The sequence below is a fragment of the Sinohyriopsis cumingii genome, chromosome 10, assembly GCF_028554795.1.
Source record: "Sinohyriopsis cumingii isolate HCF-2022 chromosome 10, ASM2855479v2, whole genome shotgun sequence".
Classification (NCBI taxonomy): domain Eukaryota; kingdom Metazoa; phylum Mollusca; class Bivalvia; order Unionida; family Unionidae; genus Sinohyriopsis; species Sinohyriopsis cumingii.
In genome coordinates this window covers 1,343,706-1,363,038 of record NC_142970.1, presented here as the reverse complement: position 1 = coordinate 1,363,038, position 19,333 = coordinate 1,343,706, and the positions used below count along the sequence as shown (strand labels likewise).

General features: G+C 35.9%; 1 protein-coding gene across 5 annotated transcripts in view; it reads right to left on the bottom strand.

The window, feature by feature from the left end:
- Positions 1–19,333, bottom strand: part of LOC149789481 (electroneutral sodium bicarbonate exchanger 1-like) — a 258,615-nt gene that overhangs the window by 120,874 nt on the left and 118,408 nt on the right. For all 5 annotated transcript variants that reach the window (XR_016423667.1, XM_089971498.1, XM_089971496.1 and 2 more), the window contains 2 exons: positions 19,177–19,250; positions 2,634–2,879 (listed from right to left, as the gene is read on the bottom strand). Coding sequence is in view for 4 of the 5 variants with exons in the window: in XM_089971498.1 (XP_089827624.1) it covers positions 2,634–2,879; positions 19,177–19,250 (320 nt within the window). In the remaining variant the exon portion in view is untranslated. The remainder of the gene's footprint in view (positions 1–2,633; positions 2,880–19,176; positions 19,251–19,333) is intronic.

Genomic DNA, 19,333 nt, shown 5'->3' with positions numbered 1-19,333 from the left:
CGACGAATCTGGGAGCATGAACACAAATGGACATACCAGATTCCAGTTGGTTAAGAAGTCCATGCCCAAAAGGACAAAATTCTGGGATGTACAGAGGTCTGACTTTCCCAGTTCGTGAAAAGGCCTAGATAATCTAGAAGAGAAGGGAGATTGTTCAGCCTTGGAGTAGGATAGAATTTACTTTGTGTTTCTTTATGATGATGTCCAGGTATGCTGCTATCGATGTAGATGACATTGCCTGGAACAGGAAGATAGTGCAATCCCTAGTGTGAGTGAAAGCTCAGGGGTTGATGAGGGCTGAGGGGAAGAATGGTGAGTTGATAACAGTGCGGCGGTAACCAAACATGGAAACTAGCAACAGACGGGGTGGATAGGGACATGGAAGTATGCCTCTGTCAGATTGAGACTAATGGTATACTCGCCACGTCTGATGGAGAGACAGAATGACATCACTTCCCCATCTTTAATAAGGTGAGGAGACTCCAGTTGATGATGGGCCTTCAATTGCTGTTTGCATTCCAAAAGCAATAGTCTTGATTAACTCATTTGGGAATGTGTCCCTAGCACAAGCTCCCATGCCTTTTATGAGTGACCATATCCTCTGTTATCAAAAGGTATCCATTTCCCGATCTGACGGTGTATTACGTGGAGGGGCGAGGGGATTGTTGATGAATGAAATCAGAGGCTCCTCTGACTGACCTGGATCAGCCCCCCCCCACCATTTTCTGAGGGAACAGGGAGGTCCAGTGATGCTCAAATCAGTTCATACAGCCACTGTACTAACGCATGACAGGGGTTAATGTAGGTGCATGTGACTATTGATGACTCTTCACCCTTACTGTGCAACAGGTTCTCATCCGGCTTGGCTTCAAGCTCAGCATAAGTCATGCCAGGTGGCTTAGATGATTCTACTCAGTCATATCTGTGCAAGACATGAGTTCTTCCTTGAGTATAATCCATGAGTACTCTGATATCCAGCATTGCCGGTAAAGCCAGTACTGTGTGCATCATACGAACCATGATACTTCCAGATTATGAGGGGTGCCAATGGGTGCTAAACAAACCCAAAAATAATACTTAATTCACTAAACAGAAGCCATGAAGTGAGCACAGTTCAAAGCTGATGGATTCTGTAGTAAATATACATGCCTGTAGTTCCAATTTGTGAGCGATTTCCTTAAGAATTATGGGTAAAATGTAACAGCTGGTCTGTAAAGTGTCCTTTAAAGATTTATTTAAAAAATTTAAGTTTCTTGCAGCAAACAGCATTGATTTTTTTTCTCTCACCATTTTCTCATGTCCTAATAAGTCAAATGACTAATGAAATTTACATTAAGGAAATAATTTCTGGTGATTAAATATAATTTTCAACCTTGAGAGGTTACTGCAGGTAAAATCCAGCAGGCTTGCTCGTTGGTTTTATGAAATCTTTCACACTCACTCAAGTTACTAACACTGGAGATTGACTCAAAAGTATATTATCATATTATTAGAATGTATTTATCCTCTGACAACTGTTTATTAATTTTTATTTCTCATTCATTTGTAAAAGCAGTCTCTCAAACTAGAACAATGAATGTCCAATTACAGCACCAATAAAGCTGTTCAGCCATAATAGTCAACCATTGTCCCTAGTACACATACATAAGGTGAACAACCCCTTACTTTTTGATCTGCAAGGTAATGCAATACCTGTGTTACCCCTGATTATCAGTGATTATGAAACTTGTCTATTAGGATAATTGTTAGAGAAATTATACAAATGATACCGTCAACAAGGCATAAATGATTATTGAGATGTAAGTTACAAAAAGGTCAAGTATAGAGATGAAATAAAAGTAATGTTAATAATAGGGCGGGCAGTAAGATGGCACTGATTAGCTTTTTTAACAATGAAGTTCAACAAAACAGTCACCTACAATAAAGACAAAGCAAACTTTAGCTAGAAAACTGATGGAGCCTACTTCCCTGGGCTGACAGAACACTTAAGTATCACTCATACAAGTGAAAAGCACTGAGTGGAGTATATTTGCAATGCCTTTTTAAGATTATGCTTACCAGGCATATGCAGAAGTAGTAACCGACTGATGGAATTTGATGCCAGCTTCTCTATCAATGGGAAGATCACCTGTCTGCCTTCCTTTTTGAAAAGATGACTTTCTAGACCTTTTGTTGCTAAATTATGCCAAGAACATTGTGATCATCTTTATTAGTGTGTGTGTGTGTGTGTGATTTGGATTTTTAACGTAGCTTTAACAATTTTTCAGTCATATTGCTATGATGTCTGCAGCGTGGCAGGTTATAGTGATGTCCAGCACTGGGGCATCATGCCGCAGACATGTAGCACGATGTCCCACCCAGTCACATTATCCTGACACCAGGCTGACCAGTCCTAACACTAACCTCTTAATGCTGAGCGCCAAGCGAGGTAGCTGTTAGTACCATTTTTGTAAGTCTTTGGTATGACTCAGCCTGGGATCAAACCCACGACCTCCCGAATCTGAGGCGGACGCTCTAACCACTAGGCCACCGGAGTGGTCATCTTTATCAGTATATGAGGACTGGATTTGTGATGTAATGGATGTACCCCTAACTTATTATGATGTATCCTGAAAAAGAAATGCATTACAAACCTCATCCACCATGATTGTTGATAATGATCTCCCAATCTCAATGTTCTTGGCCTCACTTCCTAGTGGTCCAAGCAGGATGCAGACAAATCGGGACAAGATGGGCACCTCCGACAGTTCACCCAAGTTACGGGGCTCTAACAGACGGATAAATGCACAAATCTGGTACTTCAGGCACGCCAACTCTCCAACCAGTACATTTGCTGCTTCAGCATCATGGGGAACTTTCCTCATGAAGTCCACATTCAACTGAAATGGAAAAATAAATGGATTTATTATGAATTTTACTCATAAGAACCAGTCCTGCTGTTGCATAACTTTGACCAATAAATTTAAAAACAGGCAATGTTAAAAAATACTTGTTCTCAGCAACTTAACTCAGAACAAAGTTAGCAAATTTTCACACTTAAAGTAAATACACTCAAGGCTCTTTATTTAGCTGTTCTCTGAAATGTGGTATCTCTGTATTTTTCTTCCATAATTTGGCAAGGAAATGGTGAATAAAGGAACTATTATTTCAAGTAAACAATAAACTTGGCATTGTTTTATTGCTAAACCTTGATTTCCCTAATGTATGGCCTTAACTTCCTTCCATTCCATTTTATGCACCAAATAATCTAATGTCAGTGCTATATTGCATCTTTAAACTAAAACCATTGAGTGAAGTTCACATGGTTGCCTCTGGTATATTCAACGTATGTTGAAACATATATTCATCATTAGCAGCAGACTGTCCATAGGGCTTGCTATTTCTTGGCTGAATAAAACAGAATGGAATGAAGTGAATGCCATTTATAGGAGAATCAATATGTAGCAGCAAAACAATCATTGAACATTTGCAGCAGGAATGGCAGCAGTCAACAGAAATATATAATGTGCTGTTACTCTCACTGTTCCAAACTAAGAAATGCTCATGACTGCTATTTTGATTGGTTGACAAGTGCTGTATTATTTTGTAGTTCAACCATATTGGTGCGAACTATTTTATGAAGGATGAGTTGTATAAACAACAACTAAGCTATCACATAAGTTACAACTTGTACACAAGAAATACTTAACTTTTCAACTTGTACACAAGAAATACTTAACTTTTCAACTTGTACACAAGAAATACTTAACTTTTCATTATTTTTTTATAAACTTGTATATTTGGCTAGAATGACTGTCTGGTGCTACTGATGAATTTTGGTTCATTCAGTCAGTGATTATAAAGGGTTAGAAAGAAAGGTCAATGCTCTGCTGTGAAACTCCCTGATAGAATATTATGGATAACCTTTGAATGTTTCTTCAGCAGAAACTGAAGGAACCCAGTGTAGACTGGGTTGCCCAATATATGCTGGGATGCCAGATGTAACCATGTTGACTTCACACAATGGTTTTTGTTTGAAGATGAGGTATAATGCTGACTTTTTCTTAAACTTTTCCAAATCAACTTTGATATTTTAATGCTTGTACTTCTATATAAACACTGCACAGACCTGTTTAGGACACCAAAAACTAGCAATCACAAAAGAAGTCTAGGAGGAAATAAGAAATATATATGCACATGTCAATCATAACAGATGCTGCATCGGTAACTCATGTAGAGAACCATCTTGGCTCTGAAGAACTGCATACTGTTTCATAAAATCACTAAAAACAAACATACAAACATGATCTGGCTTTAGCACAACTTTAATCATCTGGACTGAAATATTTCTTCTTGTGAACTAAGTGAATGCACTAAAGTCCATTCCAATTATTTTGTAGTTGTGGAAAACATCAGTGAACAGTTACATCCATGCCAAAGCCCAAAGCTTGATTACAAATCTCTGTGAAGTCTATAATTTGCTGCAATTAGGTTTTATACACATTTTAGATCATTACATTAATAAATGAATGGTAAAAATTAATAATTTTCAAAACAAATTTTTTGGATGTTGGTAGGTAATTTTTTACATCCAATTTTTTAAAAATAAATTTAAAAATACTCTGGGATGATCATGCTTCACTTGCAATGAGCTTTTGACAGTACACAATGAAATATAGTGTAAACAATTATTAAGATTACGAGTTTTGTCCACTTCATGGTTTGAATCTATTCTAACAAACAGACAGCAAACTGTCAGTGTTAACAATATATAATCAAGACCTTTGACAATATCATGTGGTGTACCATAATGTATGATTTTAGAACATTTTTTGTGCTATGTAAATGATAACTGAGACTTGATTGTAACCTGTTTATGCATGCAGATGACAGTGATATGTTTTCAAAAACGCTGGAGAAAGAACTAGAATCTTAAATTTTTGGCTCACTGAGAACAAACTATCATTATATTTGGGTAAGGCAGAATGCATCCAATTTGGCTCAAAGCTAAAAATAACAAGCTCAGAGAATTCAAGATAACCTGTAATGGCCACATAATCAATTCTTAAAAGTGTATTAAATATTTATTGTCTACATATATATAGCTTACTTTTGGATGAAAGCAAAGTCAAAAGTAAAACTAATAAAGTAAATGCTTGATAAAAGTTTCTTTTTGACACATTAACCCCTGGGGTTTTTGTCATTTTCACCTGAAATTCAAGTAGGAAACACATTTTGAAAGCTATTTCTGAATACATCCTAATACATCAACTTCCAGGTGATTTTCCAATAACCTAATGCCTAGTTGTGTTAGAAACATCATTTTTCATTTGCTATTTGGCTTGCACATGAGCAGAAGGGTAAAAGTTGGAGTTCTTTTTTTTTTTTTGCTTAACCCTTTACCTCATGCAAGCGTCTTTGGACGCCTCTACTCCATTCGCATGGAAGCGCCTTTTGACACCTGATGTAAACATCAGCATTTTGAGCTGGTTTTCATAGCGCCACCTTAGGGGAAAACCCCCCATATTAGATACTACATTCATTTCTGCGAATGACAATTATGTCAGATCACGTGGTCACTGTTTATGCACTGGTCGATATCTGCTATTTAAAGTAACTGGGGTCGTAATCTCCACTCTCCAAAATGGCGGTCGCAGATTTCATTCAGTACTTACGAAGTTTTCATGATTAGAATCACAACTATGAAAGATTCAATAACTTAGGTAAAGGCTCTGATACTGATGTAGGCAGCAATTAGTTTTTATAAATTATCAAATTCAGATGACTTAGTGATGAAGACGCAGACGAAAAACTTGTAAATTTCGAGTATGAGAAATGGCAGCTACGGTTGGTCACGAGGCCTCACTGACATGTCGGTGAACGAGTTCTCTCAAGATTTTAAAGCACATAAAAAATTCTTCCGTGAAAAATAATTACACAGCTATAACAATCGGACTTTACTCTTAAATTTTTCCACATATAATAGATGTGTACCAAAAATGTAAAATGGTTAAAATTTTGCTGTTAAACGTAACAGACACTACATTGCTTAACAGTTCACAGGCAGTCCTATGTGCATGAACTAGGTAACAGGTGTTCTATTTATAGCAAGCTGCACTTTGTAACTATGCTCTATGAGGTAAAGGGTTAATAGGCCCATTATTTTCGTATCAAGACCACTCTTTATTCCAAATGCCCATCTTATTTTACTTTATGCAAAAGTTCATCTGTCTGTTTGCAGTTCCTACCAGTCTGCCTTAGATCTGAGACCAAAGAGTCTAAAATCCGGACACAAAATTGGATTCCGACCACTTGAAAATTTTGGGTGGAAAAGAATCGGGTCCAAAAAATGAGGTTTTTCCCTCTGTATTTGGTAGTGCAACTTGAACTTCCAGATTATTTGGTATCATTGTAGAGCTAAATCTGTCTACCTTTCTATAATACCACCCACTTTAGTGTATCATACAACACTTTGACGCTACAGAGCTCGCAGTAGGCTACTACCTCCTGCCACGTAAACTTGTCGGCAGGGGTTAATGTGTTAAAGTCTAGAAAAACATTTGGTTCTGCTCTAGTGCAGTGTAATTTGGACTATTCCTGTTCTTCTAGTATGAATTAGTGAAAAATATCCAAAAGAAAATTTACAAAATAACCTTGAACCCATATCTGGCATCACACACTATGGACTTGAAAGTGTGGGAATGCTAACAGTGGGGGATATAGTAAAACAGTTGACTAAATCGTACTCATAATTTTTTCTCTCCAGAAATGTCTATTTTGTATGAGCCATAGATTTCTAAAAATTTGCGATCATCATCATTTTGCCACTAGTAACAGTAAATTTAATTTTGTTACACCAAGTGATGGTGGCATAGTCTCTGCAACTTTCGTCTATAACACGATAAATGGCTGGAATCTAATAACCATCTATATCAAAAACATTTCAAACCGAAATTTCAAATCTGATTTTAAATTGATCCATTTATTTCAAAGCAAAGCAAAAGAAAGAGTTCAATGAAATTTTCCTAGAATTAATTGTTTTAGTAATACTTTTTAATTCTGAAATAAGCTTTTAAATCTGTAACACCTAATTGTAATCTCTTAGCTTAGCCAAATGTATAACAATATTGTTATGTATATTTAATTTGCATTTTAATTAGCTTTTTTATTCATTATATGCTGTCGGTAAATTGTATCTTGTAGCTTATCTTTTGCAAAATCAAGTTCATTGTCTACCTGACCAGAATCATTGATTTTTTTTAAAATTCTGTAAACAACTAATACATAGCTGTATTTCTCTGTCAGTGTAGGTTAAATATTAAAGACATTACATTAATTATGTTATTTGGTATAATTTTAGTAACAGAAATTCTAATTACAACTTAAAATATAATAGAAATGAACTTTTGGCCCTCATCTGGGTTATTCTTTTGTGTCTTTTTTATATAATATTGTTTACTGCAAAATTATTTATTCTTGCTCCAAGATCTTGCAGAATCTTTTGTACTGTTGTGTTTATTATTATATTTAATTTGGTTGAAATTACTTATTCAAAGTATTTATTCACTAGAAATAACAAAGCGCTCATAAAAATATTCTTGGACAAAGACATCTAGAAATTATTGCAATTCCTCAGAAGGCTGTTGGCACGTCATTACACTTCAGGCCATTAGTACACATGCCACTACTGCCATGTCAACACCTTCAGCATTGAATGTTATTTGAAATACAACTAAAGTTTATTCCGAACTTTATTCATTAGGACTTGTATTAGAAATGTTAGGACTATTGGGAAATTTAAGTTATTTTTATATTTTCATTTTGTATTCTTGGGAAATAAATTATTTGCTGAATTTGACAAACCTTGTTGGTTTTCACTCTGTTCTATTACTCATTTTAAGTCCATATAATCATAATAATATTAATTTGCAAAATACACCCTGCCCCAAAATTTTCATCTCTCATGAAACCACTGGAAAAAATGACTGTCAAACTTGTATGGGTCATGATAGAAAAGTTGGTATGCTGTTAGGTGGGTGGATATGTGGGTAGGTAGGTAGGTATGCATATAGGTATGGGTTTTGGGACTACTTGGCCCATAGCAAAGTCAGTCCATTAACATTCTTTACACATAACAAACTTGGCCTACTCAAATTGGCCCATAATGTACTCTGTCCACATAACATACTCTTCCGATTACATACTTGGCTGATTATATTCTCGGTCTTTCCATCCACAATCTATATATGGTAATAATAATACGGATGTAATGTTCTTTGTTCAATGGTCATTTCATTTTTTTAATTCTTTGTATGTTTCTTTCATTGGTCATTTATTTTGCAATAAAAATAAAGTTGAAAAAATCATAATCCCAGATTAATTAAATTATATACTGCACAATCAACACTCTGAAACTGTCTTTGTCCTGCTGCTGTTAATTGTTAATTGAGTTGAAGGTTGCACGTGTCTACTCTGCTACTTGTGACTGTAAACGTATTGACACGTAATCTGATTAGTCGCACTTTACATCTGTATACCATAAATTCTGTATCAACAGTAAATATTTTCCAGTATTCTAAGTTTAAAATGCCTCTGTCCTGGTAAAGCTACTATGTTAATTGAGTTAAACAGATATTTATTTAATAACAGATAAGCAGAGAAAAAGCAAACATTTCAAACTCTTATGCATGTGTATCTTTGCCCTTCTCTCAATACTGAGCTTAATTAGACATTTTATTTGCATAAATGTATTAATAAAATTTATTGCCAGCAGTAAATGTAGTCTGACATCCTCTTTGCTTGAACCAGTTTAGTATCTATAAAAGGTCCATAGGATGAACAATTTTTGTCCAGAGGATTTTAGATGACATTTAAGGTACCAAGCACTCAATCAGGATTGATTTGATTAAGATATATTAGTATCAACACAAAGAACAATATTTAATTTAATCTAGCAAATGCACCTACTTAACTACACTGATGTTACTTTAACTCCAGAAGTGCACAGTTGACAAGACAAATCAAAATGTGATTTTTATTGGTCAATATCAACCAGGGTTATGAAGCCAAACAAGATCAATGGTAATGTTATGGGCGGACTCTGTAATGGGCCATCTATGTTAAGTGGAAATGGAAATTTCTTAACTAAATTAGTATCGGCAGACTCTGTAATGGGCCATCTATGTTAAGTGGAAATGGAAATTTCTTAACTAAATTAGTATCGGCAGACTCTGTAATGGGCCATCTATGTTAAGTGGAAATGGAAATTTCTTAACTAAATTAGTATGGGCTGAATCTGTAATCTGGACTGACTGTTATCAGACTACTCCATTATGAGCTGACTCTGCTAAGGAAGAGATCTCTAATTACCGTATGTATGTATTAAAAACTGTTTATTATGCTTGTATAATGAATGTGCTGTATCATCGTAATACAATTGTAATATGAATTACATGTAATGTATTATTACTTGTTATTTGCCTATACTACAAAAATATACTTTTATTTTTATTATGCAATGGTTCTTCATTTGATTATTGTGGTGATGACAAATTAGGAAAGGTTTGTGGGGGTTTTATTTTGTGACTGGATTTTATAGATATTTTTTTAAACATATTTTTAACTGTTGTACGGAGGTTTTCTACATAATTTAGCTACCTGCCATTAAAAGTTTCATTTTTTAAGCAGAGCATAAATGCTGCATCATATATTCCTTTTATATGACTAGACTGTGTGTTAACATTTATTTTTAATCACCCCTTTTGAATTTACTGTGATTTTTGAAAGGACACTAACAGGATGAAGTTGCTGATATGAAAAGATTACAAACTTGTCATATTCTCTCATTAATGTCTTTGATTAAATGACACACCTGTGTCACATATTGATATGATTTGTGATACACTGAAAACAATATGATAAAATATCAATACACATATCAACTTGATGATCTTTCTTTCTTTAGATCTCTATGTGGAAGGTGGAGCTCATTTGCTTGCTGACATACTCTTTATATTTCCAGCAGGCAGATTACATAGAGACATAAACATAACATCTATAGGATCTATTCATATCATATGCCATTCATACATGCCAACCCCTAGCAAGAAAAAGTCTAATCCAAGTTGATGAAAAAAGTAATCTGAGCAGAAAAAAGAGTAATCCACGTATAATATGTTAAAAATTCAATAACACAAGTATAAAATGATTTCTTTACCTATCTGGTCTTTTAACTTATTTACTACTTCATGTTTTCATATGAAGCACTTTTAGCTTTAGAAAGTAACAGATTTTCATGTTGCATTTTAAAACACTTTGTACCAGCAGAGGCCATGAATGTTGTGCACACCAGAGGAACATTCATTACTGGGTTACTGAGCTTGGGTCTGAATTCAGTTTTGTTTTTGATAATAATACTGAATGAACTCTCATATTCAGCATTAGAATAGTACAGAGCCAATATTCCTTTCATAACCTGACGAAGAAGAGGAAATAAGGTGCCACTACACATCAACTCTGTCTGCATGGAGTACATTGTTGGTTGGAATGCCAACTTGATACTTCAGGAATTCTCCTTCTAGATGATCCAAGGTAGACCAGGGTGGCAATATAAAGGTATATCTTTTGATAAAGAATCTTACAATTTTAAAGCTTTTTGACTGTATCTCATTTAAATCAGCAACTGAAGCATTTAAACGTACTTCATCTCCATATGGGAATTTCTAGAGCATGTAATCACAGACTGTAGCATAATAATCTCTTACAAGGTGCATAAAAAGACAGGGACAACCTGTTATGTTACACTGATGAAGACATTTTCAAAATACAGAATGCAATTCCTTTATGAATTCCAGTCATCACTGATGCATTATCAGCTGAAAACATCAAACAGTTCTCCAATTTATGTCATGTTTCTTCAAAGCATTACCAAACAAATCAAAAATCTCTTCTCCAGTGGAATCTCTCATTAATTCTGGTAATGAAAAATGAACACTCATGACTTTGCTCTTTTCGTTCTCAAAGTATCTGACACAGACTGGGTAAAACCTTTTTGTCATCATAATCACTATTCCTGTCTGTGGCAATAATAAACAGCCCAATTTTCATGGCTTCTGCTATTTTAAGTGAAGTATCTTCAGCTAAACATAGAACAGTGTTAGACGATCTTATTCCTGCACATACATATTTTTCTGCAATTTGGAATCAGGAAACATCTTTTTGAATAAAGTACCAACATGGTTAGCTACAGTTAAGGACAATCCGTATCCTATTAACAATTTGGTAAATAACACCTCTGCATTTATAACATTTGTGTCCACACATGAGTTCTGCTGTAAAAAATGTTTCCTTAGTACTGGAGTAAGTAAGATGAACTAATTTGGTGTGTTTCTTTGTTTTCAATTGTTTTTCCATAACAACTTTACCACCGTAACCAATATTAAAATCCTTTCCACACAGCCTGCAATAGGTGTAATGCTGCCCTAAAATGGAATGCTGTATTTATGACAATCATTTATTCATCTTTGAAGGATCAGTTTTTTTGTCTTTTTCTGATCCTTCTGTGAAATTATTTGAAAAACAATTTTGCTTTAATACTCACATTGGCTAGAATCCAATGACACCAAATACATACAGACTGGTTCTGTACAAAATATGAATTAGATCAAAGAATCTGAGAGCAAAGATTCAAAATTAGAAAGCCAGTCTGTTTTCTCCACACTAAGCCATACAGCTGCTATAAATAGAATATAATGATAGTGTGAGGAAAGTGCATGCAGGTTTATTGTACTCTTGAACAAAAGCCATTAGACATGACCTATAATGCACTACAGAAATATTAAACAATAATCATAACGATGAATCTGAGGTCAAAGGTTTGAAAGTAGAAATGAGCACGTTTCTTGGAAATAGGACAGTTGCTAGAATATGATCTGCAGGATTAATGGGATGTTAATAAAAATGAGAAAACAACTTACTGTTTTTTTGGAGGCATATATACCGAAACAGCATAACCATATAAGGTCAAGCATTAGGTGTAATTTAGTGAAATTCAGCATAATGATTGGGCCAAAAGCACAATGGTTGGCATGTATGCATCAATGACAAGATAATGAAAATACTTTCAAACAGGCCACAAGTAAATTAATTTTATTTATCTCCAGATTTTTCTATATTATATTGGCAGAAGACATTCTGCAACATTCATAGTACTTATTTTTGCTTTATGAGTAAGACTATATAAGCATCTTCACACAGCAAACTCTGGAAAGAGCTTTTTTTTTCTTACACAAAATTCTGTTCTGCAGTCTGTGGGTCCATAACCTAAATTTACCATCATGCAATGTTTTTCAGTGCAAACATCTGGCATTTTGTGGTTAGTTAAAAACAGAAGTATAATTAAAGAAAATGTCACAACACCTTATCTCTCTAAGTACACTGGTGATAATTACTAGTTATAAATGAACTATTTACCATTCCACCATGATTACTACTCTCCACCTACCTCACATCTAATGTGAGATTAACCATGCCCAAGATACTATACCTATGTAGTTTATTGTTATCTGAGTCAATAGAGCCAAACCCTGGCCCTATAGCTATTAAATTCCCATGTGGAGTCTACAATTAAGCATGTAAATGGTCAACACCTTGCATATGCTGTGATACCTATGAAAAATGGTACCATCAAGAATGTATGGATATGACTGATGGAGTCTTCAAGGTCTTGATAACGTAAATTGGGAGTGCTTTAATGTGGAGTTCCAAACTTCTCAACTGGAATATTCTATTCAACCATCTCTGAATCCAGCAAAAGCTACTCCTAAGTGACTGTACTCGAACTGACAGCGAGATTAGTTTCAGGAATCCAACAGCCACATAAACAATGTACAGTATCTACAGCAGATATTCTACCGGATTCAGGAATCCAACAGCCACATCACCACCACATAAACAATGTATAGTATCTACAGCAGATATTCTACTGGATTCAGGAATCCAACAGCCACATAACCACCACATAAACAATGTATAGTATCTACAGCAGATATTCTACCGGATTCAGGAATCCAACAGCCACATCACCACCACATAAACAATGTACAATATGTACTGCAGATATTCTACCAGATTCAGCAATCCAACAGCCACATCACCACCACATAAACAATGTTCAGTATCTACAGCAGATATTCTACCGGATTCAGGAATCCAACAGCCACATCACCACCACATAAACAATGTATAGTATCTACAGCAGATATTCTACCGGATTCAGGAATCCAACAGCCACATCACCACCACATAAACAATGTATAGTATCTACAGCAGATATTCTACCGGATTCAGGAATCCAACAGCCACATCACCACCACATAAACAATGTATAGTATCTACAGCAGATATTCTACCGGATTCAGGAATCCAACAGTCACATAACCACCACATAAACAATGTATAGTATCTACAGCAGATATTCTACCGGATTCAGGAATCCAACAGCCACATCACCACCACATAAACAATGTACAATATGTACTGCAGATATTCTACCAGATTCAGCAATCCAACAGCCACATCACCACCACATAAACAATGTTCAGTATCTACAGCAGATATTCTACCGGATTCAGGAATCCAACAGCCACATCACCACCACATAAACAATGTATAGTATCTACAGCAGATATTCTACCGGATTCAGGAATCCAACAGCCACATCACCACCACATAAACAATGTATAGTATCTACAGCAGATATTCTACCGGATTCAGGAATCCAACAGCCACATCACCACCACATAAACAATGTTCAGTATTTACAGCAGATATTCTACCAGATTCGATTTACCTTAGAAAACCTTTGTTGTAAACTGTTGATTGATTAAAGGACCCTGGATGAATGAACTGCTAAGCAACAACGCAAGCAAACATCATTAGTGAAATACAATCCTGGCTAGGCAAAAGCAAACTGTCAGGTGAGGATTTACCAGTTAACTTCAAAGTCTAACACAAAGATCATACAGATGGTAGACAGTGTGTTTATACTGGTCTCAGATCAGTAAACAGCTCATTGGAAAGAGTAAGGTAAGGGCCAAAGTCAAGGTGAAATTTCTATGTCTACAAACTACCATCCAAAACTGAACCAAGCTACTTTGAGGAATTCTAGATCTGTCAAGGATTCCTCAGGGTGCACACCTATAGCTGGGAGGCAACTTTCCCGTCCCAGACGTACAATGGAAAAGCAAAAGCCTGGTGCCACATGCTACAAATAGCCCCATTGCCAACAGCTATTAACAGTTACCAAAGATGCCTATCTGGAACAAGTTGTTGATGCATCTAACAAAATCACAGAATCTTCATAAAATATCCCTGAGCTCTTCTTCACTAACAAGGCATTCATCAATAAATGTGAAGTAATTCCAGGTATTGAGGACCATGAAGCCATCTTTATTGAGCCTATCTTAATATAATGAAAGAAGCCTCCTGTTTACCTGTACAAGAAAGCAGACTAATTCATGATGAGCTCTGATTCTACAATGAACCATTCATAAAGAAATGAAAATTATCTTCAAACAGAAAAACTTTGAGAAAAAAACTTAAGATACTGATGGACCAAGTTAATCTTTGAAAGAAAATCAACAAGCCCTGGATAGATAAATCTGTGAATCACAACAATGATGATGCAACACAGTCTTTGCTCAACAGAAAGCTGGAGGGGGGGGGGCACTAAAGACAGGCGCTGGCATCTAGAGTCCAAAAAAATAAAGTCCTGAAAATAGAATAGCATGTGTGTGTGTGTGTTGTGTGTAATTTGGAATATTAACATAGCTTTAACAATTTTTCAGTGTGGCAGTTTATAGTCATGCCTAGCTCTGGGGCATCATGCCAACCAGTCCTAACACTAACCTCTTAATGCTGAGCACCTAGCAAGGCAGCTGTTAGTACCATTTTTGTAAGTCTTTGGTATGACTCTGCCAGGGTTCAAACCCACAACCTCCTGCATCTGAGGTGGATGCTCTATCTGCCAGGCCACCAGTGCAGTATAAAACAGCAAGTATACTGGCAATGCACAGAAGTTTGAGACCCAGAACATCAACACAAGAAACAAAAGTCGTTCTGGAATGACATAAAGTCCCTTAAAAAAGACACCAGTGGTGTCTTCCCACTGAAGTAACACTAGAAACTTCACTTGGAAGCAAAGGACAGGGCCAGCATACTGAATAGGCAATATCATTCAGTCCTCACAAGGAAAATAAGAGTGACATCTCCCATCAGGCATAACAATAACCACAGAGGGTGTAGGCAGCTTACTAAGGAAGCTCAACCCACAGAAGCATCTGGACCCGACCTATGCCAGAAATGTTCCTGAAAGAACTGGCAGAAGAGTGTGTACCATTCTTGTGCTATATATCCTAGCAGTGCCTCTCAACTGGACTAGTAATGACAGTATAGAAAACTGCTAATGTGACAGCCATATTGAAGAATGGAGAAAGATTCAAAGCTGGCAATTACCACACCATCTCCCTAATGTGCATATGTTGTAAGATGCTAAAGTACCACATAGTTATTAACAAGATGCACTGCCTGGATACACATCATAACCTTACAGACTTTCAAAAGGCTTCCACACCAGAAGGAGCTGTGGGACTCAGCTATTAACACTAGTGGCTGAGCTGTCCAAAGACCTACATAGAGGAAAATAGTTTGACCTTGTGATCCTCAGTTTCAGTAAGGCATTTGACCATGACCACCATGAATGACTTCTTCGAAAACTGGAGCACTGGAATTCTTGGTAACACTGTCATGGATCAGGGACTTCCTGACAGACAGGTCACAGAGACTTGCAGTTGATCAGGCAACATGTGAACCAGTTCCAGTCATCAGCAGTGTGCCTCAAGGCAGTGTACCCATCCTCTTCCTGGTCTTCATTAACAACCTTCCAATTACTATAGAGTCCAACACATGATGTCAGATGGCTGTTTGCAGATGACTGTAGTTTACTTACAGATTAATGCTGAAAGCAACTGCAAGATCCTCCAAGATGACCTGATTAAACTGGCAGTCAGAGAAAATATGGGGTATGGCCTTCCATCCAGAGAAATGTAGCATCCTTAGAGTATACATGAAGAAGTTTCCAATCATCTCCAGCTATACGCTCAAGGAGCACACTACAGAGGATGTTATAAAATACCTAGGAGTGGAAATATCAAGGAACGGTCAAGGAAACACCATACTGACAAGATAGTTAAGAAAGGGAACATTAACTTAGTTTTTCTCCAATGCAACCTTTGAATAGTAACGAGCAAATAATGAGCGCAGCATACGTCTCTCTAGTGAGACAAGGCCTCAAATACCGCTCAATTGTCTGGAACCCACATACCAAGGATAAGATACACAAGCTGGAGATGGTAAAGCAAAGGGCTGCTAGATATACCATGAATCGTTATTGGAATACTGACAGCAGCATCCCAATGTTGGACCACCTGCCTGCAATGGGAATCACTGAAATCCATAAGGACCAAGGCACAGTTGACTATGCTATGTAAAGTCACCAACAACCCTGTAGACATTCCTGCTGACCATTATCTATCTGACTCTTGCTTCAAGCAGAACTAGAGCACACCACAACAGGAAATCAGGACATATCTACTCTACAAACAGTTATAAGTTTAGTTTCTTCCCTGCACCATTGGCACTTGGAACTACTTACCATACACAGTTGTAGAAGCTTCTAGCTTGGTATCCTTCAAGCAGGGGCTATCTAAACTCAACTTGTAGGCTGTAAGCCAGCTGCAAGTAGGACCTAATGATTCCCAAAGTTATGCCACTTTTAGTACACTTACTTCTCTGCCACCATGGTAGCAAGACAGGTCTGAGATGAAGGGCAAAAATGTAGCTTTGCAAAACTTTCCTGACTTCCTCTTTGACTAATTAATATTTCTATCAGTTTTATTACTATGTTCATTCTTCTTTCTCCCATGCATCACCACCATATAATAGTCAAAGGTGACTGCAATGATGTGCCATATAGATATAGACAAAAAGAAACATTCCAAAATTATTCTCCAAGTACAATTTAAATTGTTGTTGGTTTGGGTTTAAAGTCATCTCCCAAAGATAGATAATAAACTATATGTGGTGGCCAGTATAACTTGTGGAGGAAAACGCGAGGTAAAACCCAGGTAAGAAGCACCTACCCATGGGAAGTTACTGGCAGCTTTCTCATGTACCCACATTGGCCGAGCTCAAGACTTTAACCCATGCTGATAGAGGTGAGATGGCAGTGATCACAATTCAAGTGCTTTACACATCATTTAATAAAACCCTTTTGCATGAAGTTCCTTTTTTGCTGTGCCAATACTTCCTGTATGTCATGCTGGGAATAAGCTACATTAAGTTCTGTTTAGTGGCTATTGTTTACCCTGGACTGCAGCAAACAATAACCACCAATCAGAGTTCAACGCAATACATTTCACTGCATGACAGATCAAAAGTGCAGCCATCAAATTAGACCCAATTATATGAATGAACAATGTAACTTCATGTAAAAGTGGTTATTAAATAATTAGTAAAGTACTTTATTATACATGGGAACACATTTGGAATGTTTCCTTTATGCTGAAGATGCAACTTGGATAAAATAATTGCACAGAGGGGGATATTATGAACCAAAAACATTCTTTAAAATTGAAGAGGGTGAGTGGGTGTTGTCAATATGTTTTTATTTATTACTGACAAAACCTGTACCTAATGATTTCTCATTTTAAAGAACAGATGACTAATAAAGTATTCATGACTAGTGAATATTAAAATAACTGATATAGGATAAGTATCATTTTGTATTAATTCTCCACCTCTTGTATCAGTAAGTGTAACAGTAAGGCAAAAATAATGATGCGTTCATTAAAAATGAATCATTTCAATCCTTTCTCCACCTCTCTTGTTTAGCGTCTAACCGTATTGATTAAATCAGATATTATTAGGGTTAGGTTTAGGATTATTTGCTTTTCATTACGGAAATGTGCTTAAATCTCAACTTTAGTGTGTGACATTCAACTCTTTCATTGCCCACATAAGTTCTGGTGTCACTGATCCTGCCAAATGGAAAATACATCAGCACTGTATTGGGTGACTGGTGAAGTTAAGCTGTATTGTTAATTCCAAAACCTGGACCTTAGAGTATGAATTTTTAGGTTCCAAAGTTCTTCTTAATTAAGGGATTTAAAATGGTCTCATCACCAAGGAAAAACTCAGTCACTCATAATACAACATTAAATAAGAGACTTCTTTTATGTTGTCTATCTGATGACCACTCACAGACCATAAATTTAATTTTACTTCAAATTTTGAAAAGTTAACCCACTCAATTTGCAAGCTGCTCTTTCACAAATTTGTAAGAATTTTTGAAGCTGTTGCTTTAAATGTTTTCTTATAAAGCTGTTGTTTATAAAAGACATCTTTCACAGGATTCCCATGCATTCATAACTTTATCTCTAAAATAACAGTAGTAACAGTAATATGTGATAACCGTATTAACTGTATGTTTATGGACACTGATTTAGAACACCACAATTTTGAGGGGAAAATATTTAAATGCCTTGTAACTTCTGGATGTTGCTCGACCATAACTTTTCTTGAACTTAATGTTTTCAGACACAGTCTAAGAAGATCCATCATAACTATTATCAATACTAGCAAGATAGGGTTTCATGACGATAGTTATCTGGTATAAACTTAAATAACTTATGAGATAACAGTAACCTGATTTATCTTCCTGTTTGTTTTCAGACACCAAACTTTATGTTTTCAGATGACAAAACAAAGCAAATTTTTTTGCTGTCCAAAAACTATTGATATATATGGTAGCTGCTACCAGTCATGCATGAGATTATAGAGCTGGCAATAGTAACTGCACCAGTTAGAGCTTTGCCTGTTCCTATGTATTTATAGCCAGATGTAAAAGTATAATTTTTTTAAAAAATATTCAGAGAACCAATATAATTAAAAATCTATATTTTGATTTAAAAAATTGTACATGTTCATTGTGAAGTTCAAAACTCAAATAAGCTCAAAGACTTTCAGATTTAGCCAGTAATTTTCATGATATTTGAATTTAAAGTGCATAAAAAAGACTACAAGTTACAACTTTTATCATACAATAGACAGTGTTCAAGACTGACAGAACAGCCAGATTACCTTAACTGAGGATGCAGATTCATGTATATCACCATTCTGTAATCTTCCACTGGACATATTTCTTGGAATAGATTCTGTAAAATAAAAGCTTTTCCATGTTTGTCTTACAGCTGTTTATGCATTACAAGACATCTTCAATCAAAAGTGATATGATCAT